The following is a 25474-nucleotide window of genomic DNA, read 5'->3' as shown; positions in this document are numbered from 1 at the left end:
TTTCATATCAGCTTCAATCACTCACATAAAATAGCTTAATAAATGTCAGGGAGTCACAGAGCATCACTTAATTTTACAGAAACAAGGAGGGAATTGTGACTGCTGACTTGCTGGCACAGAAACTGCTTCATCTAAGTCTCTATCCTTGGAAATGCCCAGCTCAGCTGCAGCACATCTCAGTAACTTCCACTTGGCTACCTAATGTTGCCCTGTCTTCATAGTTCCTCGTACAGGCTAAAGCATCAGCCTCATTTTTCTGCTCTGCTCTAACAGTTACTGCCTCCCAGATCATCCCATGCCAAGCACTCTGCCTAAGGCTACTGAAAGCATTAGAGTTAACAAGAGGTCTGTGCCTTCCCAATGGAGAGGCAGCTTTCAGAAAGGCCTCCCCCAATATTTCACAGGGTCAGTTACCTTTTCGGGACGACAAGGGAAGCCTTGAAGGTGCAGTCGTAGTTCTGCTCCTCTTGTGGGGTGAAGGTCACCGTAGCAACGGCATAGGATGAGCCGGGAACAGACAGCTTGACTGGACGCAACTTGAAAATGTTGTTGATAGGGCTTTTATCCTTGGGGGAACCCACAGAGCAGTGTTAGGAGAAAACACCTTTCAACATGATACAGTTTTATTCATAAATGCATCACTGAGGACAGCCCCTGACAGTGTGCCTTCCTTCCTGCTTCCCTGGGCAGGCTCCCTCCCTCCCAGGGAACGCTGACCTCGTGCTAAAGCACTGTGTGTTTAGAGCACTGGAAGCTGCTCCAGCATATATGGGAAGTGGGCACTGCATGGAAAACCCTGCAAATAACCTAGAACTGGCCTTTACTGAGAAGGAAGAGCCAGGGAGCCTGAGGAAATGCTCTGCTTGGAGCCCTGGCATGTCAGTTCCTAACAGCCCCTCTCTGAGTGCGCTTCCAAGAGAGGTTCAGAAGGATTCACTTCTCCCACCGAAGACCCAGAGGTGTGAGCCGAAACATTGCCCGAGACATGCACAATTCAACACAACTGTTCCCTGGCTCTGCTGCTCTCCCCTGCAGTTTGACCTGCACTGAGCTAGACTAGTCTGGGCCAGAGGAAGCAATGCATCTGGAGAACAAAGCACGCTCTCACACAGCCTTTAGAGGGCAACCATCACCTTGGCCTCCTGTTCTTACCTCTCCACGCAGGGGTTTGATGGAGAGGACCACGTCACATGAGAGACTGCTTGCACTGTAGATCTTGAAGTGAGCTTCTGCCTGTTGCCCAACCACAACCTTGTTGAAGATGAATTTGTTCTCATCTCTGATGAACAGGCCGTTGCCTTTCAGCGACCGCAGCTTGCGGCTGAGGTTGGTGCTCCTGCAGATCGGGTACTCCTCAAAGATTAACGTGACGTCCTCAACAAGTGCTGTGGACAGACCAGAGGGATGAGCATGGAGAAGCCTCCCTGATGAATTTATCTGGAAACTGCTGGCCTCTCAGAAGGCTTGATACGCCCTTTTTGCCTGGATGACTGCTAAACCCAGCCTTGCGTGCGGGACCTGGCTGTGAGGATGGAGCTCAGTCAACCTCAGTCTTAAAGAGCATTGCTTTCCTTTTATCCTTCCACACATCCCTCCCAGCCTGGCAGGGATGAGTCCACTGGTGGACTTGAAGAGGGCTGGAAGCTCTGAGGATTTTAAAGTGGGACACCAGGGCCAGCGTGCCCTTCTATCCAAGCAGCAAGTGTAGGTGCTGATCGGCAGCACCTCTGACCATGGGAACCTGTGGACAGTACGTACCTGGGAGGCAGGACTCGGCAGTCAGGGTAAAGGGAATGCCGAGGGGATTGTCCATGGGGTCTCTGCTCGTGATGTCAAAGTAAATGTGCTCCTCACACATCCCCTCCTGCCCTGCGAAGCACTCCACTGTGATCTTCTGCTGGCCCCACGGAGCGATGGAGCCGGAGCAAGGGGACACCGTGAACATGCCAAGACTGAGGTGACCCTGCAGAAAAAGTTCCAGGAGAGGCTGATGCCTAAGAGCTGTGCCTTGAGCACCCCAGCAAGGAGTATGCCCCGCCTTGGCCTCCAGCTGAGCCCAAGAACCCAGTCCCAGGGCAGGGAAGGATGACTCCATGACCCAAAGACAGCCCAAGGCTGAGACTGACAAGCCAGGAGGAGCTGCAAGCCTGTCCCAAGTGGCAGAGAGGAAGGAGTTTGAGTGTAAAGAATGAAGGTGGTAGCTGTGATCCTTCAACCTCCAGAGGTAAAACACAGGAGAGGCAGAAATAGCTGTGAGAAATGATGGGAGAGAGGTAGGGGACTGGGAAGAAGAAAAAGCAATGTTGTCTGAGCTCTGTGGACTGGTAGTTCAGTGGGGGATGTTTTGGTTTCTGTGGTGTTCACAGACCTATGCTGGCTAGCAGCTACCAAACACAAGAGCTGAGCTGCTCCCCTCCTTTGACCCCACAACTCCAGGTCAGAGCCAGAGTACAGGGCTGTCAGTGGGGCTGAGCAGATACTGGACTCCACCCCGCAGACCACGTCCCACCCTGTGGCAATGAGCCCCCAGCCTGGGCACAGCAGCCTCTTCTCACATCCCCTGCAGCAGCACTTCTTGGGGGAGCAGGAGTCACCCACCTGTGTCACAGCGCTTGATTTCCTTCCCACTGAGTGCTTTGGAGCCGATAGAGCAGATTCCCCTTGCTTTGAACTGAGAGGAGAAAGCAGAGGTATCTGTCATGCTGAGCTCCCCTGCCTTTCTCTGAGGCCAAAGCTGGCCTTCCTCCTCATGGAGGAAAGCCTTCCTGCTCCTGATGGCTCACAGAGAGCAGCCTGCAGCACCCATTGCTGGACAGAGCAGCTCTATCACCAGCTTCGTACTATACATGGGGATACCGAGGCATTTTTTTGCTCCCTCTCCCCAAGCCAGGGATGCAAATGGACAATTTGCATCCCTGGTCAGCCCATGTCTCCTGGCTGTCTGCCCCATACCAGCTGTGGGCTGGTGCCTCCTCAGACATGAAGGGTGGTGCAGGGCTTCTCGTACCTTTCTCTTTCCAATGCAGGTGCATCCTTGGGTGCTTGGAGGATGCGGAATTTGAAGTTGAGCATGCCTTTGTTCTCCAGCATGACAGTCTGGGTTTTCTTGGTGCCCTTGACTATGGCACCAAAGTCGATGGGCGAGGCAGGCTGAATACTGTACTTGCTGTACACAGCTTTTGCCGACACCCTCACTGGGATGTTGGCAACAATCTGGCCTCCTTCACCCGAGCAGGCATCTATCACCTGCATCCACAGGAAGGGGTGGTAAACAAAGCAGAGGCCAGCCTCTACCCCTGCCCACAGCCTCCACCCCAGGCCTCCAACAGTTTATCCTCTGTGTTTAAACACCTCCTCCAGAGTCAGATTCTCAGCTCCGCTTAGGAAGCCTCCCAAATGGTTTTGAAAGACTTTTTTTTGTGTATGTAGGAGATAGGATTGCCCAGTTAAAGCCTTCCTTCCAAAAGACACCTATCCTGTTTACGCTCCCAAAACACTGTGTGGTAACACAGCCTGGCCCAGGCAGCTCACCTGGCAGTATAGGATGGGTTTGTTCTTGAGGAGGATTTCAGTTGTGGGGTGGAAGAGTATCTCAACATTCACACCAGGCTGGGAGGCAATCAGCGTGCCTGACTGAGGCTCAATACTGAAGTGAGATACCAAGTCTCGCATCCTGGGACGTGCACCTTTCAGCGTGAAACTGGGGAGAAAGGGAAGGAACAGAGACCTCTGCAATTAAAAGTACAGGTGCCAGCAGCACAGCCAGGACTTTGCACAGAACCAGAAAAAAAAGAAAACAGAGTCCAGCTCTGCTCAGGGAATCCTGGACCTTGACAGAGAGTGCAATCGCGAGGTTACTGCAAGAAACCTTGACACTGAAATTTTTCATCCACTCCTTTACAGAGTCTCAGAAAGAAAAAAGAGGTGACCATCACAGAAAGGCAATGAATTTCAGCATTTCAGTGGCTGAAATTTCTGGGCCTCTCCTTTGTGCTCCTGCTGAGCTGTGAAGAACTGCTGTTTTGTGGCTGGATTCTCTGATAAAATAGTTGAGATTAGAGAGCCGAGGTTTTGTATTTACCATGAGGTAGCCAGCGTGGAAACAGGTTCTAGCCATTGACAGAGGGAGAATGCAGGCCTAGGAACCTGAGGAAATGCTCACTACCAGGCAGCTGGACTCACCTGTACTCTATGTTGTATATCCCTTTGTTCTTCAGAGTCAGGACTTTTTTCACATTATCCTGGACATTAATGGTTCCAAATTCCAAGCTTCCATCTGGACCTGAAGAAAACCCAGAGAGCAAGGTCAAAAAGAGTATTTGTGAGCTGCTGCAGCATACACCAGGTCACAAGCTACATGGAGGTCTTGGCACAAAACCCTTTTCAGCAAGTTTCTGTTCTTGGAAGTGTTTTCTAGCTACTTGTTGCCCTTTCTCTTCTTACTCAAAATACCTGCAGGTTTAGTAGCTAAGGAGCTCAGCTTCCATTTCCTCGCTTCCAAGCACAAATCCAATTACTTTATATGCTGTGCTAAGCCTGTGGGAGTTGCCAACTGCCTGTTCACGTCACTGTTGTTTCAAAGCCCCCAAATCCAATCTGCACATGAAGCTGCACACCTCAGAGTTCAGATGGGAGAGACTTAAGGCTGTCAGTGTGCTGACAATGCTTTACTCCACGCAGCTTGCAGGGTATGCGCTTTATGTATCCATGCCATCCTTGCATCCCATCCCATCCCAAATGCTTTGGTTGCCCACCTCCCAAGGTAATGCCGTGCACCTGGACTACTTTGTTTGGGAGGCATCCACTGACCTTCAGGCATGTCGATGCTCAGAGAAACATCATAGACCTCTGCAGACATTTCAATGTTTTCAGCATGAACAATCCCCAGGATGTTTTCTGCATCTGAAACCTGAGGCAGCAAGAAACAAACACTGTTCAGATTATTCTTTTGGTAGACAGCCCCTAAGTCCTTGTCTCTGCTGGCTGCATCCCTCATGGCCTCCCCAGCTTCACAAGCATTGGTGGACTCCTAAGCTTTCCTAACGTGTTCATCTCGTGGGCTGCCCCAGTGGAATTCTGCTGCAATAAAAAATCCTATCAGCCCAACTCTGCACTCCTACAGCAGGGAACGCTACTGCTAAAGCATCCTTGAGAGGCACAGGGATGTAAGAACAACCCCAAGAAGTGTGAGGTGTCCCAGAGCAGGTGGCATTGACAACCCTCTCCAGTTACCTTGCATCCTCTCTTAAATGCAGCCCCCCTAAACCATGGGGAACAAAATCCCAGAGGGAGAGTTTGTTCCTCTATGCAAGAGGTTCAGACAAAGTCCAGGAGGAATGTGGAGATCATGCTGCAGTCTGTACAACCAAACAACCACCTTCACCCATTCCCAGGGACAAGGTGGTTGTGGTACAGGCTTGGGATGCAGTGTCTGGTTATCTGGGGGGATGTGGATGCACTGCACGTTCTGCAAACACTGCGTAGAGGCAGAAGTTGGGGTCACAGCACCCTTGCGTCTGTCAGGTGCAGCTCTTCCTGACTCTGTCCCTAAGAGCACGCGGCTGCTCACTGTGCCCTGCTCTGTCGGGCAGGGCACAGTCCCTCTCACCTCTAGTCGGAGGGTCTTCTCAATGCTGCCAATCTGCCTGGCCGTGAAATTCAGTGTCACCTCAAACTCTGAGCAGGGATCAATGATGCCATTATCTTGTGACAAGGAGAAGTTCTCAACAAGGTCATCCAGCCCATTGAGCCGCCAGGCCATGGGCAGTAGGGCGTTGTTTTTCAGGACCAGGGTCCTGCTGGTAGTGCTGCAGAGACAGGAAGGCACCTGGCATCAGCTGCTGGATGGTCCCGCCAGCCTCGCCACCGAATGCAACCTGGAGCAGCTCCATCCCTGCCCCAGAAACCAGAGTCAAACATTTGGTCACAAGTCTGGAGTGCTTGTGGGAGGACTGACCTGTGCAGAAGCAACTTGTCAAAAGACAGCTCCTGGGGGATGACCTCCAGCTTCACGAGCACCCCATGGCAGCACAGGCTGAAGACCACTGGGTTGGGGTTCTTCTCAATGCAGCAGATGAGTTTGTCTTCCAGGAAGCCAGCAGAAGTGGGGTACGCCCAAATGGTCAGCTCCTGGACCCGGCCGCACGGCAAGAAATGGAAAGAACACTGGGTGTGAGCAGAGGAGCGGCTCCTGGGCACTTGTGTGGTGCCTGCTCTACCTGCCCTTCTCCTACCTGCTTCTCCTTTGGTTGCAGGGTCATGCTGGGAGGGTCCAAAAGGAACGTCTCTCCTTCCTTATCATTCTCAAAGGAGAAGTGGACCTCTGCTTCCATGGGGGAGATGTTGAGGATGGTTATATTCTCCCAGTTGCCAGGAAAGTTCTGGGCCTTGTACCTGTCCACAAAAGGGGAAAAAGCTGCAGAGGAGACTGTGGCCTTGCCACACATCGAGGAAAGCACCATGTGCCAGCAATGGGAGGCGGTGCTGGAAGACCCTGCTCTAACCAACAAGTGAGGGAGATGGATCCCAGTCAGGGGCATGGTCGTGTGCTCAACCTTGCCTTACTTTGATGCCTTCCCCTGTACTTGCGGCCTCCACCCCAGAAGCCTTATGATGCACAGGCCACTTCAAGAGTTTTTAATACAACATAAATTCAAAGGTGCCTAGAAAAATAACAGCACACCAGGCACATGGGTTCTTTCCCCTTCTTTCCTGGGGTGCCTTCCCTGCAGGGTATAAAGAAAGGCTTTTGGAAAAAGAGTTTAGCTAATCTCTTTCAGAAAAGTCATGAAACTGTTTCATGGGTTAGCTCAAAGTCTGAGGAAAAGAAATAGAAAGCATCAATTCCCAGGAGGAATGGGAAAAGGTAACAAATGACCCTTCTCTCAGGTGTGGAAATGACTTTGGAGTGAAAGAGGCACACAGAAATCCCAGACCATCCATCAACCTGGCTAAAGATTGGTTTTTAAACTATTTCCATTTCATTTCCTTGGGTTAGCCCTAGCCCTGCAGAACTCCCATGGAGACAAGAACTTCATGTTAAATATTATATTTTAAAAAGAGACAGTAAAAGTAGAAGTACACCAATAGCTTCAATGCCAATGTGTTTAGGCAGACTTTATCCAGCGGTGAGGATGCAATGTCATTACAGGAAAATGTAATTCCTGCTGTAGGTTCCCCCTGACACCTACTGGCAGGTCAGTCCTAAAACCTTATTACTAACTACAGATTAATGAAAGGTTTACAAAACCATCTACAGAATAATTGCTCCATCAGGCTACCTGCAGAGCTCAAAGCACTTCAAAAAGCACCATAAGGTTCATCTCCTAAGGGGTGAAGCTGAGCTGTGGAGGGGGACAAAAGTTGCCCCCCAAGTCACCTTTGGGCTGGCAGCAGCCTGTGGCTCTGGCCACCAAGGCACCCACCAGGTAGGCAGAGCAGCTCCTTCAAGGCTCATTTGCCTCTTATCTGCTCAAGTTCCCCTATGTGTCATCCTTCAAACCCATGTGTCTCCCAGGACTCTGCCTGGGACTGCCCTGGACTGTGCCACTGGGACAGCATGTCTCCAAGTGTGTACAGAGACGTACAAGGCCCTGCAGATCCCACTGCAGCATCTCACTCCCTACAGCCAGCACAGCCGGATGCTCGCTCGGGAGCAGGGAGCACATACCACTCTCGTGATTTCCCACACAGCAGCGGTCCAAAGTGGAACTGATTTGTGCTCTCAACATACTCCTTGAAGACGATTTCATCATCTTCTATGGTCTCCCTCCACTGTGGAAACACCAGCCTGGGCAGAGAAAGTGGGGAAGGAGGAGCTATGAAATGCTCCAAGGAGGAAATGTAGTCAGAAAGCCATAACCCTTCCTGGTGGCTGAGGTACCGTTTGCCTTCCCAGCTCCCAGCACAGGAAAAGACACTGGGCAATCTCAGGCAGCATGATCTGCCTAGGCCAGAAGCCCAAGGGGCAGCCCTGGCTGTGAGTTCAGGGAGCAGCAGTGTGGGAGGCTGCCAGGGGCTGCCAGCCTTACCGTGGGTTCTGGCTGATGCTGGGGTACAGGCCAGTGCCGCTGCAGGGCAGCTCGTACAGGTGTTTCATTCCCACAAGCTCAAACCTCAGTGTCTGCTGAAACTTCCCCGGCTTTGTGGGGCAGAAGTGGACCTTCAGTTCCACCTCAGCCTCGGCAGGCACTATCCACCGGTACCGCTTCAGCCTGGCAATTAAAGAGGAGGCTTCAGGCATTGCTAAGGAGCAAATGAAACAAGGAGGGTGCACTCGCCATCCTGTGGAGGCACTGGCACAGGTTCGCTGCAGAGCTGGGGACAATGGACCTTGTTTGGCAAGAGGATCAAGAAGCAGAGCCATCACCTCCTCCCATGCAGCTCACCTGAGGAATTCTGTGGGGAGTGAGGCACTTGGCAGCATGCTTTTCTTCGCCTCAGATGAACTTCTGGGTCTTGTGGAGGGATCCTGGGGACTTTTTGGGCTCTGTGTGGAGATTTGGTTCTCCTCTGGAGACTTGCCTTTGCTGGCCACTTTATCCATCTTTGGTTGGCCCTTGGCAGAACTGCCCTTCGCATCTGGGGTCTCAGTCTAGGGGGAGAGAGAAAAGGGAGGGAGAGGTGAGCCGTGCCCTGAGACGTCCCCATCCTGGGAAGTAAAATGGGGGTTTGTTAACCAACAGAAGAGAGAATAAATAAATAAGTCCACCTGCCCATGGACTTGGTCTTCCTTATCAGTGTTTGTTTTGCCTAGGACACCCCTTCTCACTCAGGACCCTCTTCTCAAAGGCAGTTGACGGTTTTAAGTGATTTTTTCCCTCTGTCTTACAGAGCTGCTCTGTCTCCAGCAGAGCTGTCTCTTTTGTCCCATCCCTGACAGAAAGGATACCTGCAGACATGGGGCCCCATCACATCCTCACTGCCTCTCCACAGTGATCCTTTTCCATCCAACCTGCCCCCCATGCCCCCATCTAGCCCGGTCCCTGCCCTGGCACCTTCAGCGCCGACACCACAGGAGCACCCACCAGATTGTCTTCCACGGCAGCACCTTCTGGTGCAACAATGGTGAAGAGCTTCACACCCTCCGCAGAGCCTGACCGCTCCTCCGGGTAGTCAACAATGGAAAGAACAGCAGTAGGGGGAAGGGGAGGCCCGTCGGGATGCAGTCCCAGATGTTTCAGCAGCTAAAACAGAAGAGAAAACCCTGTTTCTACTTCTGTCACCTTCACCCTCACACTCCTTCTCTACAGGCACTGAGCTTTTGGCAATGGGGTTTTTGATTTCTACCAAGTACAAGTGCTTTGTCATGCCCAGTGGGATGAGCAGGCTCCAGAGCAGAGGCAGGAGCTACAAGCGGGACCGAGAGACAAACCTGTCCCCTGCGTGACTCAGCTGACAAAAACAATGACCATGAGCTGCCCTGCCCTGGGACTGTTTTTAATGATTTCCAGGCTGGGAAACTCTGAACAGATGGGATGCTTGTACACAGACCACTCCCACTTTCCACCCATCTGAGGGATAGTGATAACCTCGCCATCCACATGGATGCTACAGAGCCATTGTGGATCATCATCAGGGGCCTGGACAAGGCTCTGTGCCATTATCACCTGGGGGAAGCCAATGCTCCAAGGCCCAGGACCACGGAGAGCTCAGGATCTCAGCCTTGCAGGGTTTTACCTGGTCTTCTGTTGGCAGCCTCCCACTCTGCAGGATCTCCTTACATATGTCCTCCATATTTGTGACCTGGATGTCCAAGCACGGCACCCCGACATGCTTGTCTCTGACTGCCCCTTCTGCAACTTCGCTTTGGCTCTCCAGCTGAGATGACTGAAGACTCCTGTGGCCTCCACGTTTTTGTGCAGACTTCTTCACCACCTTCTCTTGAGGTTTATTGGTCTTCTTCTGATCTTTTTGTTCAGCTGAAGGCTGGGACTTGTTTTCCTTTTGGATCTCAGGTAACTGCAGGGTACCCTCAACCCTGTTCCAGTAGGAGTAAACCTGTGTGATGTTGTGCTGCGATGACTCATAGATCTGAAACCTCAGGATCAAGTTCTTCTCCATCTCAGCTGCGGCATCTGCGATTTTGGTTTCCTCCTTCTCTGGGGCTTCCATTTCCCCCTTCTCTGGGGCTTCCATTTCCCCCTTCTTTGGGGCTTCCGTTTCCCCCTTCTCTGGGGCTTTGGTGTTCTCCTTGTCTGGGATTATGATTTCCCACATCCTTGGGGCTGTGTATTTCCACTTCTCTGGGATGCTGGTTATCTTCATCTCCGGAGTTTTGATTTCCTTCCTCTCGGGGATGTTGGTTATCTTCATCTCCGGAGTTTTGATTTCCTTCCTCTCTGGGATGTTGGTTATCTTCATCTCCGGAGTTTTGATTTCCTTCCTCTCTGAGATGTTGGTTATCTTCATCTCCGGAGTTTTGGTTTCCTCCCTCTCTGGGATTTTGGTTTCCTCCCTCTCTGGGATTTTGGTTTCCTTCTTCTCTGGGTCTTTGGTTATCTTCTTCTCTGGGTCTTTGGTTATCTTCTTCTCTGGGTCTTTGGTTATCTTCTCTGGGTCTTTGGTTATCTTCTTCTCTGGGTCTTTGGTTATCTTCTTCTCTGGGTCTTTGGTTATCTTCTCTGGGTCTTTGGTTATCTTCTTCTCTGGGTCTTTGGTTATCTTCTCTGGGTCTTTGGTTATCTTCTTCTCTGGGTCTTTGGTTATCTTCTTCTCTGGGTCTTTGGTTATCTTCTCTGGGTCTTTGGTTATCTTCTTCTCTGGGTCTTTGGTTATCTTCTTCTCTGGGTCTTTGGTTATCTTCTCTGGGTCTTTGGTTATCTTCTTCTCTGGGTCTTTGGTTATCTTCTTCTCTGGGTCTTTGGTTTTCCCCTTCTGTGGTTTAGCAGGCTGCTTCACCAAGGAGACATCTTCCTTTTCCTCCTCCAGCTCCTCTTCATCCTCAAAGTCTTTTGACTCCTCAAGCTTTTGAGCCAGCTGCTTCAGCTCCCTTCAGCAAACAAAACAGAAAGCATCCCTGAGAGTCACCACCAGAAACATGGGCTCACTGTAATCCTGGCTGGCCCTGCACTTCATTCCTTGACCCTGAGGCCAGGCAGAACCGCGAGACCATTTCTGTGGATTTTCCACAACCCACAGAGGTTGGGAACATCCCAAGTGAGGGGAAAGGTGGGAGAGGACCTCCAGGACCAGCCAAACCTAAACCTTGGCATCATAAGGTCTCAACTGTGCAACCTCCCTCTTAAGGCACACCCAGACACCTCCAGACCACTGCCAAAGGCTGATCCACCATCTCTCTGCACTGATGCCTGAAGGAGCCCTTTGTTTCTTCATTTCCCAGTTTAAACCAGATCACAAATTGCTAACATCTGCCTATCCCTCCTCCAATTCTTACTCGACTCATTCCGCCCCCTTCTCCCTGGGCATAGCCTGTTCCTTAGTGAGAATAATCCTATCAGTCAGGAAGCAAAGGCTGCAGGAACTCCTCTCCTGCAAGACAGGCTCTTGACAGCCAGATTTCCTGCTGGAACCCAGCTGTGACCAAGGCAAACTTGTGCTATCTGTCATGGAAACCATTTGGAGCAGCCTCGTCTGTCTCCTCCCCACAAAACCAACTTCAGCCTGGGCTGAACAAAGTCCTGATACACAGACTTGCTTTAAGCAGCCTCCCCTCCCAGCTCCACACTTTTCCTGTGTGTCCTGAGCTGGGCTGCCTTGCTGGAGCAGAGCTTCTCCTGTGCTTGACTACTGCTGCAGCTGAAGGGGAGCCTAAAGGACACGAGTTTTTATGGTGTCCCACCATGAGGAGAACCCTGGCAGATCAGCATTGCAAGGACTTCATCTGTGGCAGGACCAGGACCCAAACCAAGCCAGCACAGCTGCGCCCCACACCCGCCCATACCACAATCCCACTGTTTTGGTGAAGAAGGGAGATGATGAAGAAGGTGCGAATCAACATCATGGACTGAAGAGACACTTCCACAGGCAGTGCCAAGGCAAGCCCAGAGCCCAGCTCCCTGCAGGCATCATCTAAGCTGGAGGGCTCACCACTAAAATGGAGATGATGATGTTCCATCTCAACAGAGGAAGGTCCTTCCTCTCTTGGGAGCCAAGGAACTGAGAGTGGCCATCCTTGTGCTGCTTCTGGCCTTTGCTGTCAAACACCTCGGAGCTCTAACAGAGTCCTTGGAGCAAGGAAACCCTCCAGGGACACTACCCTAAGCAGAGGCCTGTGGAAGGCTTACTCACCTCTCCCTCCGTATTTTCTTCCTTTCCAGGATTATTCTATCCATTTCAGCTTTCCTCTCCTCAGGGAGAGCATCATATTCTTCCTCATCCATTAGCAAGAGATGTTTTACTTTCCTCTCAAGAGCTTCATTCTGCTGCCGCTCTTTAGCACAAACCAGAGAAGAAACCATGAGTGACTGCAAGCAGAGCTGGGTGCTCTGGGTCAGCTGCAAGGCTTCACAGCTTTTCCCAACCCAGCCTATCATACCAGGAGATATTGGAGAGCTCATATCCCTGCTCCAAAATTCAGACAATCCCCCAAACTATGGCCAGGCAGTGAGCTCCTGTGCTTTGCCTTGCTTAAGTGCACCAAGGCTGGGGGCAGTCGTTCGTCACTGAGCTACAGCAGTTTGCACTTGTGCCCAAGCTTTCATGTTAGAGATTAAGGTGAGTCTTAAAACCTCAGATCTCCTGCAACTCTGAGATGAGTGCTGGTTCCACTGAGGCAGAAGGTGGAAAGATGAATAAGAACATTTCTTATAAGCTCTGCTGCCAACCCAGATACACAGAGATAAGGCTGAGGGCTTGAGAGAGAAGATTTGAGAGGGATGGAGATATCTCACCTTCCTCCTGTCTTTCAGCTTCCTCCCTCTTTCTTTCAGCTTCCTCCCTGGCTTTGCAAGAAGCATAATCCTGATGCAGGTTCACAATGTAGATATGATGACAATTCTTGACGGCTTTGAGCACACAGAGCAGAGAAGATTCCAGGCTGCTTACAAAGAGGCTCTCCAAGCCGTCAAAGATCACTCCCTTGTAGCAGTCTTTGTGCTGCAAATCAAGGCAAGAGTAAGTCAGCCATCGCACAGGGGGGGCTCGCAGCTGGACAGTAAACCCAGATGTCACAAGGCACCAGCTATCCTTGTTCCAAGTGCATTAGCTAAGGCCAGCTTGGATGTTTCTCTATGCTCTGCCAACTAAGGGCATCTGCAGCTTTCCCCAAGGTTCCCTGCACACAGTCCAGGACCCTCCAACAGCACGTACAGACCTCCTCCTCCTCCTCCTCTCCGAGTCGCACCTCACTGCCTGTCTCTCTGGAGCAGGAATGTCTCCTTTTCCCCTACCCCACGTACCTTCAGCCTCTCAGAGAGGATGTCCACCAGCAGGTCCTCGGGCAGCACACAGCTCAGGCAGTTCAGCTCTTCCCCGCTGCTGCTGATGATGTTCAGAGGCTGCGGTGCAGGAGCAGTGGAAACCGTGACTTGTAATGTGGACCATTGTAAGGAAAATGAACCCCGGTGGAATGCTCTGAACAGCTCCCACTGCTGGGCTTGGAGCTGGGGTTCTGCACCAGCAGAGACCAGAATAACCCTGTGGAGCAGGCCAGCGGCTCCAGGGCATGGTCCTGGAGGGCCCATCCCTTGGCCAGCAGAGACCCAAGCTTGCAAGCCCCCGGTGCAGCCTCCCAGCGCTTTGCTCATTGCCTGCAGCCACACTAGCCAGGACTGCACTTTGATAACAAGCCACTGAGAACCAGTGGAGTTTGTCTGCCAGAGCACATTCCCAGCCCAAGTCATGCCCAGCCTGCCAGCTGGGCTTGGCACTATGGACCCACATACCAGGGCCTAGCTGGCACAGAGCCTCCTCTGTAAGCAGCCCCTGCCCATCTCAAAGACAGCGCAAAGGTCCCAGGCATCAACCAGTGCAGATCATGTTTACCTTGGGGTCCATTTTCTCGGATGTGCTGGCTGCCTCCTTCTTCTTTTGGTTCTCGCCTTTGGTGCTCCCCTTGATTTTTTCCCCTTGTTTTTTCTTGGTCTGAACAGCAAGCTTAGACTTTTTACCTGCACAGGGAACAACAGATGGTTCAGGGGGGCTGTGAAAAGCTAGTAGGCACCTTTCACCGCAATGGGCACAACCTTGGGCCCTGGAAGGAACAGGGCACTTTCTCCCCAGTTTGCTGGGCACTGGCAGCACTGTTTCCCAGAAACAGCTCCCTCCCTGCTTCTCTTACCAGCATGGTAAAGCACACCATCCCATACTTGATTTTAAAACTAGCCCTATGTCCCTCCTAACAACTGTGCATGCAGATGACACTGCTCACACAGCAGCTCCCCTATGGATCGAGCCAAAGATTTGTCCTCCAGGACCATTGTTTCCATACACTGCACCCATCCTGCATTCTCATGTGGAGATCTGCAGTCCTGCCCCACTTGCATCACCCGTCTCCACTGAAGCTAAATCCTCCTTGTGGGAAAACCCCAGCTGGGACCCAGAGACCGAGACTCTTCTTCCTTCCACCAGAGCTCCCAAGCCAGCCAGGTTCAAAACTGAGCAATGCAAAACTTCCCCCTGCACCAAACCAGGTCTGGCCTCACCCTGCAGAGCTCAATAGGTTTCACCCAACTGCCCAATAGGTTTCATGAAAGTCTCCAGTCTCACACGGAGAACAGCCCAATGTGCACGAGCTGTGTAACCTGACAGCGGGCATAGGTAAATCTCTGGAGAAAAGAGCTCATCTATAGCATGTCTCTCATTGGAAATTCCTCTGGAAGGCATTTGCGAGGTTACACTCATAGTCAGTTCTCTTGTGCTTAATGAGCCACTTCAGAGGGCTTTGTCCTTGTTAAAGTGGGCAGCAGTTTTGCCTGCTGCCCATGAGGAGCAAGCTCAATTCAGCTGTGAGGAAATACAGAACATTTGGGAAAGAGACAGGCATGCTTCACCCCCCTTAGAAAACAAACGTGCCAAGAATGGCAGCAAAGGGGACTATAAAAGAACTCCTGAGCCCTTAAAATCGATTTTTTTTTTAGAAAAGCCAGAGATGCACTTCACGCATGTTCCCTAAGAGACAAAAGGACTGTCCAACTGCTGCTCTGAGTAAGCAGAAGTGCACAGTCATGGTGGGTTTCTCAAGCCCTGTCTCTAGCTCCAGCATTTCTCCTTACTCCCTTTTTCTTCGTCTTCCAGCTTCTTGGCAGCCTTGGTGCAAAGCTCCCGGGCATGGAGCCCAGCTTCACTCCCATCGTCGGCGATGGCCTCTTTCACCACGGTGTCTATGGACAAGTAGTCCGCGTCGTAATAGTAACACAGGGCTGCTGCTACCGCTGACTTTCCTGAGAGAGAGAGGAGGGCTGCTCGGTGACACTTGCACATGAGGCATTACAGGCCCTGGAAAAATCTTGACCAGGATTTCAAAGTTACAAGGACAGCAGGAAAGCAAGTGTCCCTCCAGGGGAGGCCATGAGGGAGGCAGCTTGAGCATGCTTACAAGCTCTGAATTCTAGAGCCAAGAGGATCATCTTCACCTTCTGCTCAGCTGAGGGCTTTGCCTCAAGCAGCATGGTCCCCCAGGGTGCGTTTCTCCTGCTTCCCCCTCTGCCTGCAGCCCAGGGCTGCAGCTCACGTACCTGCCCGGGGTGCCCCATGGACGATGACAACAATCCCTCTGCACTGCTGTGCTTCGTCTGAAGACGGCTCCACGTCCATGTGGCGCATGACAGCCCGAGAGACAGGATCCCCAGCTGCTTTCACCAAGGGCTCTGGGCAGAATGCGACAGTCCCTTGATGTGCTGCAGTGCAAAACCAGATGGAAAAGTCAGCCTCCTGCCTACCTTTGATCCTCATCATCCTCCCCATCTCCTCAGATCCCAGGAAAGGAGACTTGCTGAAAGCAACATGAGCTTGTTCTTTTGTTGCTAGGAAGGTGCAAATATAAAAGAGCCAGTGATATTAGACCTGGTCCTACTGGCTGAAGAACTTGTCCAGTCCTAGTCTTTGTGGCTAAGGCACACAAGGGAATATCCTGATTATTTCCCCAGTCTGTGGTGGGCAGATAGGAGCTTGCTTTGGCTACACAGGGTTGGTAGAGGATGCAACAGCCCTTCACCCAGAGCTCCTCCACCCAGCTGGGGGATGGGCAGCTGCTAAAAGCATGGGCTTTCCCTGGAGAACAAGGTGAAAGAGAGTTCAGGGTGTATGGGCTGGACTCCCTGCTGTGTCCACAGTCAAAACAGACACTGTCAAACCCTCACTGTTTTTCTCACCTGGTGCTGCCTTGCCCATGGCCTGGGCCTCAGCATCGGCCTCAGCCTCAGCCCCGGCCTTGAGCTCTGCCTGTTGAGCCTTCAGCTTCTCACGTGCTTTGTAGTCCTCCAGCACCTCTGGGGGCAGCGTCTCACCCACAGCACGTGCAGGCATCAAAAAGGTCTTTGGGTACTCAGACCCCGCCACCCTCCGCAGAATCTGTGTGTGTAGGGAAGAGAAACCATATGAACCATATGCAAGATTGCTTTCCTCGCCTTTCATCACACAAACAGACTCAGCAAACCATTTTCTCCCTCTTCCCTTCCTCCCAACACTACAAACTATTCAAGTCCTCCCACAGCATGTCAGCAGAGTTGGCTGTGCCCTGGGGATTGCCTCCATCTCCCTGGCACAAGCCTGGGAATGCTGGAGTGCTGAGAAGCTTGGGCAGCATGTGCATGGGACCAGACCTGCCTTCTCACCTTCTCCTCCTCAAGGTACTGCTCATCAAAATCCAGGGAGTAAAACTCAATGGGGAACTTGCATGGGTTCTTCACCACCACTGTGGCCTCCAACCCCTCGCTGCCCACCAGCACCCATCCCATCTTTAGTGCTGGGGGACTGAACTCCAACCGTGACTCCAGACCTTGTCCTGAGAGGTACAGCTTTAAGTGATTGCTGCTCCCACAAATGTTAACCTTCATCTCATTCCTGTAAGACCTCTGAAAAGAGAAAAGTGCAGAAAACTCATCCATGAAGTCCCAGGTGACAGGACCCCAAATACAACCCTTGCCCCAAAGTCAGCGTGTTATCAGTCCCTCCAAGGTGAATGGAAACCAGGTATTTACTTATGCTAGGGGCTACAGTGTCTGTGTCCTGGGTCTGAGTAACTGGGATGAATCCTGGTGTGCACTGTAAGCAGGTATTTGGGTATCAGACGGATGTACAACGGACTGTCAGATGTTTTCACCTAGTTATGCAAGAGTGCAATGCTCATGAGAAGAGCCCTCAGGGTTACAGTGTCCAGACACAGTGCTGGCACTGCTGCATCAGGAAAACGTCAGCTCCAGGAGAAAGAGACAAATGAGTTCTCACTGGCTAGAAATAAGGGTCATCTTCCCTGCTTAGTGTTTGGCTCTGGTCAAAGCCAGACGCAAGATGGTTACATCTCTCAAGCAATTAAAAGATCCCTGGCACTGTCTGCAGGCACAGAAGCACTTGTGTCCATCCTGGTACACACTGTCAGTTTCCAAGACCCAGTGACCACTGGCAAACTGCTTTTGGGAATGCTCCATCCTGTAAGTTGAATCCCCAGCTGCATGGGAACGTGCAGGCAGGCCAGAGCCCCAGGGACTGCTGACAGCACACCACTACAGGTAACTGCCCTGCTGTACCCAGGAAGGTGTCTGATGCCCGTTCTGTCTGTCCATTCCAGCAGCAGGATGAGCCTAGATTAGCCCTCCCAGGGTTATCCTCTGCCAGTGTGCAGCTGCTCTGCACCACGTCGCAGCTGCAAATACAGCCAGGCAAGGGGGAGGCTGAGGGGAGTTGGTGTGGCGGGATGTATCCACCTCCTCTCTGCCACAGTTGGTTGGTGCATATGCAAGAGATAACCCAGGCGGGTCACAGGCCCAGCAAGGGGTCATCTCTGGCACCAGAAGGGCTCAGGCCCCCAGCTAAGAATCAACATTTTAATCTGGAAAGCAAATGTGGGAAGAGATGAAAAACAAAATATTCTTGACCAAAAGACATGGTTCTTCTGTCTAGAAAAGCCCACACCATTATCATGGAGACAGAAGCCTTCTACACGCATGCAATGAAGGCGTGCAGGACTTCTTCCCACAGTCTGGAGCAAGATCTGTGGTTACTTTCCTGGGAATCGAGGGAAAGGATTTTGATGTGTGCTCCATCAGGAATTGGATGGTGAGAAACACTGGATCCTAAGTTATATTATTTCTTCGCTAGCTGTAAAATTAATGGTACCTTTAGCCCCGCATCTAACACAAGTTGTCTCTTTTTGCCTTATTCCTGTGTAGTAATAGTCTGTTTTAAGTCTTATGTCTGTTAGCTCTGAAGTCTATTAAATAATATTCATTCTATCATAGACTGAATCAGGCATTATTAAAGAACTTAGGAATGAGAGTGGGTTTTGGGATGCTGGCCATCCCTATAAAGCTACTGCCTGCTGCCAGAGGCCTGGGCAAAAGGCAGGGACTTATTTAAAGCCACATCATCCATTCAGAACAGTTGGGCACATCCCCCCAATGTGCCAGGAGGCAGCCACAGAGCCCTGATGCTCTCTGTGCAAGCTCCCTGTGGGCACTTCAAAGCACATCTCACAGGAGTGCTCTGTGGGGTGAACGGAGCCACGCTAAGAACGGGGCTTGCAGAAAGCTCCCCGTGAAGGCAGAGCTCATCCCACACTCTCTGCAGCAGGCCCTCATTTCCAGATGGCCCTGACACCCCTGGGCTGACACCTGCCAATCTCACCTCTTCCTTGGGTGCAAACTGGATTTCCAGGTTCTGCCACTTTCCTGGACCAATGATTCCTCTGGAGGGCATCACTTCGAAAGGACAGGGATCCTCCTCCTTAGTCTTCTTCGGCCTGTCCTTCAGCTTCGGACGTATGGGCGGTATAAAGGGTTTTTTCTGTTGGGCACAGAAACCAATCGTGGGAGGTCTCCTTGGTCTGCGGGGACAGAGCCTCAGTTCCTGTAGCGCTCTGAGACACTGGAATGGGGCTGAGAGCACCCACAGCCAAACCAAGTGTGGTCCCATGGCCTCGAGCTGGAGGGAAAACCTGCAGACAGGGCAGGCAGATGGGGAACTACTGTCCTCAGAGGAGGAGGAATGGGTGAAGATGGCAGAAAAGCAAAGCATCAGCTAATGGAACAGGTCCAGGCAAACCAGCCTTGATCTAGACCCTCAGAAGCTTCCTCCAACATGCTGTAGACCCAAGTGCTCAGGCAGCCGCGGGAGCAGAAAGGACGAGAGACACAAAGAAAACCCAACCAAGAAGTTCCATGTTCCACGTCGGCTGTGCTTTACCTTAGGCTTGACCTCAGAAATGAACCATTCACAGGGCACTCGGAACCAGTTGTAGAGCCGGACTGTCTCAACCTGGCACTGTCCAACGATGGTATCATGGAACTGAAATCTGTTCTTGGAGAGGTTGAGTGACTGTCCAAACACTTTGGCACGGAGGTGGATGTGACACGTGGGGCCTTCTGTTACCTGGAGAAGGACAGAGAATTCAGCTGAGAGTCCAGGTGACATCTGCTGCTGTGCCCAGCCTGCTGTCTGCCCAAAAAGCTCTGGTACCATGATGGGCAGCACCACATCCACTTCTCCCACTGGCTGGCGGGCACTTTCAAAGCACACTTCAAAGGACATGGCGTATCTCTGGGACAGGTACGTCACCTCCTCCAGGTTCACTGTGAAACCTTGAACAGATGAAAACAAAGCAGCTGAGATACACAAGAAACACAAAACGTGTCATAAGCACGTTAAGGCCTTACAGGGGTCCTGGCTGAGAAGTCTGGGAAAAACCTCATGCCCTGCTGTGACCGGGACAAAAACCTAAAGGGTGCACCTGAACACCCCTCAGACACAGTGCACCACTGGGATGGAAGCGCAGACTTGCCTCAAGGCCTCTTTTGGAACCTGTTTCGATCCACCAGAGGAACTCAAAGGCTGTTTCCTCAAGAAAGGATTAACACAAGTGCTGTGACAGTGTCAACTTCAAACAAAGCACTTCTAAACCACAGCAGACCCCACTGGTTTGCAAAACAAGCCCACAGAGTGCTGAAAGAAACTTGATGCTCATGGAAGCCAAGGACAGAAGATGCCAGAGGTGACCAGGGTGATGAGCTCATCCTGCCCCTGCACTGAAGCATTAGGGCAATTGCAGGCAGGCCAGGTCCCCAGGCACGGCTGGCCAGGAGAGTTCAGGCTCTGAAGCTCCCATCAGGGACACTGAGAAGAAAAAGCTCAAAAACCTTAAGTTCAGTGGCTTAAACTCATCTGTCTGAGACACCTCCTTCAAGCCCACAGGAAGTGTCTCCAGCACTGCCTACCTGTGTCCTGCAGGACAGACTGATCGACTTGGAAGGACACTTCCATCGGCCCGGGGTTGCTGATCTCCACAGTGCGTTTCTCAGTGTAGCCCTTAAGGATGGTGCCCATGTCCAGGATGTACTCAGGCAGCTCAATGCTGGAAGAAGGAGTAAGGACAGTCCTTAAACCACAGCCCAGCTACATGTCCAAGCAGACAGAGGATGCAAATAAAGCAGCTAATTCTGTATTCATTCCTGTAAAAACTCAACTCAAGCAATGAAACCCCAGACCTGACCGCCTGGAAATGACTTCAAGAAGTCACAGGGAGTGCAGGTCCTAGGTTTATCAGCTACCAAAGGTACCTGAAAGTAAAAGTAGTTTAAAATGGACACTGGTCACAGCTCCTCTGCTATGAAAAGCCAGTAGAGGTGAGGACACTGGGCCTCCACTGGTCTCAATGAAACTGTTTAGCCTGGTGTATAGAGTGAGCCTGAAATTGCTTTGGGGCCTACACATAAGATTTGCCTGCACAGGAAATCTTCACTGCTCTGCAACCAGAACTGCCACCAAAGCAGCACCAATAAGCATAATAATCCGTTAATACTGGCAAAATTGACAGGAAGGTCCTTTCAGGACCTCAGGAAAGCACACGAATGATCTGTTTTGCAGAGCATCTTCTTCCTGAAGTAGAGCTTCCTGTGCCTGTGCTGCATTATGAAGGAGCACAGGGAAAGTCACCTAGATAAGACCTGCCACCCCACCAGCATGTAAACCACCTGATTTTGGGTTTTAAAGGGTTTGCTGATGTGTGCAGTTCCCTGCTCCTTTTGTTTAGTGTGCTCTGTTAGTTGGAACAAAGACATCAGCTGGGAGTTGTCTCTTTCAGAGCTAGTCAACAGGGTCAGAATCTATGCTATCTGGAAGGGCTTGAAGGTCTGCACTGGGTCCCCTGAGCTCTAGGGCAGGACCCCACACTTGTGGGAAGCTGAGCAGTCCCAAGTTCAGCATGATGCTGGGGAAGGGAGGGCACTCAGTTGCTCACAGAGAGAGCGTGTCACAGCAGCCACCAGGGCCAGACCCTTTCTCAAGTCCCCAGCTATTGCCAGCTCTGCAGGCACAAGGAGCTCCCAGGAGCAGGGGGCACTGCTGGGTGTTACCCATGGGGCACCTCGAGATGGGCATGGGAGTCTCCACTCACTTGACAAGATTCTGGCGCAGCTCCTTGCCAGGGAACAACTTCCCGGTGTGAATTCTCTGCCGCTCCAGAGCAGCCTGCCTTATCAGCTTCTTCACCAGCTTTTTTTGCATCCAAGGGTCCCACTGAGGAAAGGGAAGACAGTGGCTGGTTAGCAAAGGTCCTTCCCAAGGCCCAGATTGTACCTGATAGAGTATCCCACCCTGCTCTTGTTGAGAGGGGTGATGGGGTGCTCCTGTCTGGCTGCTCAGTGTCTGGGACACCGCCTGCTCTCTTAGCCAGGACCTCATCTCCAGGGAAGTAACTCCAGCATCTTTGCCTGCCCAGCCACTGTTAGCAAAGCTGATCTGGCCAGACACACAGACAGACAAGCCAGGAACCTGCCAGAGCTCCAGGCACTCGCCTGCCCTCAGCCAGTGCCAAAGCAGCTTGGACAAAAGCTGTCTTGAAAAGGAACCGGGACCAAGCCGGTGCCTCTTGGAGATGAGCATTGCCAGCACAGTCCCATGGCCCAATCAAGCAGCTGCTGTTCAGGTCTGTAAATCTGGCAGGGTTTGGGTTGGGACCAACAAACTGCCTAGCAATGACCTGCATCTCCTTCAAAGCACCATCAACTCCATCCCTTGAGCATGGCCTTCAGGAGCCCTCCCTGGGGTAGCCAGGAAGCTGCTGCAACCCCAGGAGAGACCATGACCAGAGGGGCAGCCCCTGGGCCAATGCTGAGCAGACACATGGTCGGGAGTGCGCAGGGAGGTCCCAAGTGCCATCAGGGCACCGGGAAGCTGCTGTGGGCTGCAAGGGGCTCAGGTGACATGGAGAGGGTGGCATGTGCCAAACAGGGCTGCAGCTGTTCTTACTACAGTGTCCGAGCCAAGCATGTGTGACTTCATGTTCTGAATAGCCAGGGTCTCAGCCTTCAGGGTCTCAGCCTTCTCCCAAATAAGTGATTTATCTTTTTCCCTGCATTGTTGCACGTTTTTAACGAGCTCTTCCAGTGCCTTCTCATATTTTTCATTTCCTGAAGGAAGAAAACATCCACAAAGAGAAATGTTAGCAAAGTGCTATCCCATTTGAGATGCAAAGTCCCACTTCCCCAGCACTGGCCTCTCCCAGAAACAAACCCCTCAGGCTGTCTATGAAAAGTGGATGCTGCTGCTGCTGCTCTCTGAGTCCTCATGTTCATTCCCACCCATCGTCCTCCCCACAGAGCAGCTTCTCTTCCCCTGCAGTATCATGCAAACCCAAACCTGCCAAAAGCCCTGCCAGCCTCTCTTAACAGCTTTCCCAAGCCTTTCTGTTTAGCCATCATCCTTCCAGGAGCCTGCCAACCAGACAAGCTCTGCAGGATGGTTCCTGGGACAAAGCCCACATGGGATCCTCTGCTCAAGACTCAGGAAGCAACCAGAGGGCTTGAGTTGGTCTGGGAGTCCTGCAACCCTCCAGCCTTGGTGGAGGTGGGTGTGAGCTGCCCTATGGGCATATGGTAGGGAACAAAACCAGAGGGGCCCTTCCTGGGGACAGTCAGGCAGTGCCCACCTTTGATGTTCCAGGGCAGGTTGATACTGGTAATGGGAAAAACTGCTTTTCCTTTCAGGTAGATATTTTCTGGGTCCAGGTCAGCCACTTTAAGTTCGTAAGTCCTGCAGAAGGCTCCTGGTAATCCTGGGAGGTAGGAGAATGTCAGCTCTTTCCTCTCACCACACCCAATGGAACCCTGCAGGTATGGGATAAGAGGGAGGGAATGAATCAGAGAGCATTTAATAGGGGATGGCTCAGGGGACAGACAGGCTGAGAAGACAAGACAGGTTCTCATCTAGAAGAAAACATCAGACCACATCGCTTTCTAACCTCCTTGTGCCCAAAAGCTCACACCCCCAGCCCCAGGGTGCAGTGTGTCCTCCTGAGGTATGGCAAGGCTGCAGCCCCAGCACAGGCTGATGTGAGCACGGCTCTGCTGCTAATGAGGTTTGCCCTCTGCCAGCAAGGGCCTGCCTCAACAAAAATACGGTTCTTTTGCTGCCGCTGTGGAAGAGAAGTCCCTGCACTCAGCAGGGCCAGCAGCTCCTCTCATCCCTTGTAGGAGACAGGCATGAAGAAATGGGAAGGCCAATCAGCTTCCTCTTCCCACTGCAAGGAGGGACAAAGGCAGGAGTGCTGCTTCGGCTCAAAGACATCCAGGCAGGATTGAGCAGCTTGGACAGTGGTGGGATGCTGCAAATACTTCTCCTTACACTTTCAGCCCCGCTTCTCCCTGGCCCCACAAAGCTGCTGCAGAGAAGCAACGCTGGAGCGGGGAGGGACCAGCACAGAGGCTGGGACAATTTCTGGCAAAGGAGCTTCAAGCCTACGTAAGGGATGTGTAAGTGGTGCTTAGCGCTGGCAGCGGGGAGGCAGGGCCAAGGACTTTGTCCTGTGTGATCACACAGCCTGGGTAAGGCGACCCTCAGAAACGCTCCAGTGCCAGCACAGCCAGAGATCTCAGCCGTCGGGGTCCCCAGAGTGACTGTGAGGACCCGGTTTCATTTTTATTTATGCCTTAACGTATGTTATAAATCCATTTTCTTACATGGGGTGAACAATTACTGTTGGGCTTGTACGTGCGCTGGGAGCCTTAACTCGTCCCACGTGCTAAGGAGGCTGCCAGGAGAAAATGCAGGCAGGCTCTGTGTCTGGGGGGCTGCAAGCGACCTCCCCCTTGGAGGGGGGCAGACCCCGAAACCCGGGAAAATTCTGCCCCTCTGACCAGTAGTCTTCCTAAAAGGGCTGAGGAGCAGGAGCATAGAACAGCAGTTAACACTGCCAGGGTTTCCCCGCCGGTTTTTTTGTTGTTTTTTTTTTTTTTTCCGTTGGGCTGGCAGCACCTGGAGGGCCCGGCTCCCTGCAGAGCTACTTCTTCCCCGTCTGTCTACCCTGCTGTCGCCGCTTCCCTGCTCGCCACGGCGGTTTCCCCGAGGGAGCAGCCGCCGCGCCCGGCCCTGGCAGCCGCAGCCGCCGCCCACGGAGCAGCCCCGGCCCGCCGCCGCCCGCCCGCCGTGCCCGCCCCGCCGTGCCCGGCCCGCCGCCGCCCGCCCCCCGTGCCCGGCCCGCCGTGCCCGGCCCGCCGTGCCCGGCCCGCCGCCGCCCGCCCCCCGTGCCCGGCCCGCCGCCGCCCGGCCCGCCGTGCCCGGCGCGCCGCCGCCCGGCCCGCCGCGGAGCCGCGCACGCTCGGTGCGGCCGGCAGCACGCACGCTCCGTGTGCCGGGCGGGACGCCGCCTGAGCGCCCCAGGGTGCCGGCGGTAGCGCCGTGTCCCTGTCTTCTGTTACCCTCTCCGCTTCTCGTTTTCTCTCTCTGCTCTCTTTTCTATCCCCCGCTGGTCTGGACCATACCCCTTCTTTATCAATAAACATTTTTCAGATAGAATATTTGTTGCGTTTGTGCCTTATTTTCGCCCGAGAAATCTATCAAAAAGAACTCTCCTCTACTCCCCTTACAGAGGGGCAGGACAGTGACCAATACACTTGTGCCTCCCGCTGGTGTCTGTCCTGTGACAGCCAAGGCTATGGGGGAGTCTACAGGAGAGCACTTGTCTGACCTTCTCTGCCCACAGCAGAAATTGCTTGCAGTGCTCTCTCTCTCATGGCGGGGTTTGGGGTTTCCCCCCCGCCACACACACTTTTTCCCCCTCTTTTTTTCCCCCTCTCTTCCCCACCCCTGCACCCCTTTCTCCCCTTTACTCTCCTGAGCCACCTGACACAGGGCTGGGGTCAGTCACTTGTGCTACTTACACTGGTGGGTTTGACCGTAAACACTCCATCCAGAGCTTGGTCTGCAGTGGCAGTGCTGGGGTTTAACACCCAGTCGAATGCCATTTTGCCTGTGTTCGTCAGGATGACCTTGCTATGATGAATTTCATTAAACATCTGGAGAGAAGGCATAGGAGGGGGAAGTTACAGACCCAGGCCTGCTGCTGGGAATCTCCTTCCTCTTTCCT

The 25474-nt window shown here is 52.5% G+C and overlaps 1 protein-coding gene across 1 annotated transcript in view; it reads right to left on the bottom strand.

Annotated features, from left to right (window-relative positions):
• The window catches only part of LOC125329781 (hydrocephalus-inducing protein homolog), a 71526-nt gene that overhangs the window by 9037 nt on the left and 37015 nt on the right, over positions 1-25474 (bottom strand). The window contains exons 25-57 of the mRNA XM_048312146.1: positions 25269-25403; positions 23039-23216; positions 22360-22520; positions 21506-21627; positions 20328-20464; positions 19573-19694; positions 19300-19485; positions 18742-18900; positions 16734-16973; positions 16272-16470; positions 15840-15923; positions 15636-15797; positions 15174-15341; positions 13945-14069; positions 13359-13457; positions 12852-13056; positions 12250-12391; positions 9679-10990; positions 9027-9185; positions 8388-8593; positions 8031-8213; positions 7670-7789; positions 6234-6393; positions 5957-6129; positions 5609-5807; positions 4810-4909; positions 4183-4282; positions 3532-3700; positions 3008-3246; positions 2599-2671; positions 1759-1963; positions 1153-1385; positions 415-566 (exon numbers count right to left, since the gene is read on the bottom strand). Coding sequence (XP_048168103.1) covers positions 415-566; positions 1153-1385; positions 1759-1963; positions 2599-2671; positions 3008-3246; positions 3532-3700; positions 4183-4282; positions 4810-4909; positions 5609-5807; positions 5957-6129; positions 6234-6393; positions 7670-7789; positions 8031-8213; positions 8388-8593; positions 9027-9185; positions 9679-10990; positions 12250-12391; positions 12852-13056; positions 13359-13457; positions 13945-14069; positions 15174-15341; positions 15636-15797; positions 15840-15923; positions 16272-16470; positions 16734-16973; positions 18742-18900; positions 19300-19485; positions 19573-19694; positions 20328-20464; positions 21506-21627; positions 22360-22520; positions 23039-23216; positions 25269-25403 — 6407 coding nt within the window. The remainder of the gene's footprint in view (positions 1-414; positions 567-1152; positions 1386-1758; positions 1964-2598; positions 2672-3007; positions 3247-3531; positions 3701-4182; positions 4283-4809; positions 4910-5608; positions 5808-5956; positions 6130-6233; positions 6394-7669; positions 7790-8030; positions 8214-8387; positions 8594-9026; positions 9186-9678; positions 10991-12249; positions 12392-12851; positions 13057-13358; positions 13458-13944; positions 14070-15173; positions 15342-15635; positions 15798-15839; positions 15924-16271; positions 16471-16733; positions 16974-18741; positions 18901-19299; positions 19486-19572; positions 19695-20327; positions 20465-21505; positions 21628-22359; positions 22521-23038; positions 23217-25268; positions 25404-25474) is intronic.

Source organism: Corvus hawaiiensis, chromosome 8 (genome assembly GCF_020740725.1).
Source record: "Corvus hawaiiensis isolate bCorHaw1 chromosome 8, bCorHaw1.pri.cur, whole genome shotgun sequence".
Taxonomy (NCBI): Eukaryota; Metazoa; Chordata; class Aves; order Passeriformes; family Corvidae; genus Corvus; species Corvus hawaiiensis.
Note: the sequence above shows the minus strand (reverse complement) of the source record. Positions and strands in the feature narration are given on the sequence as shown.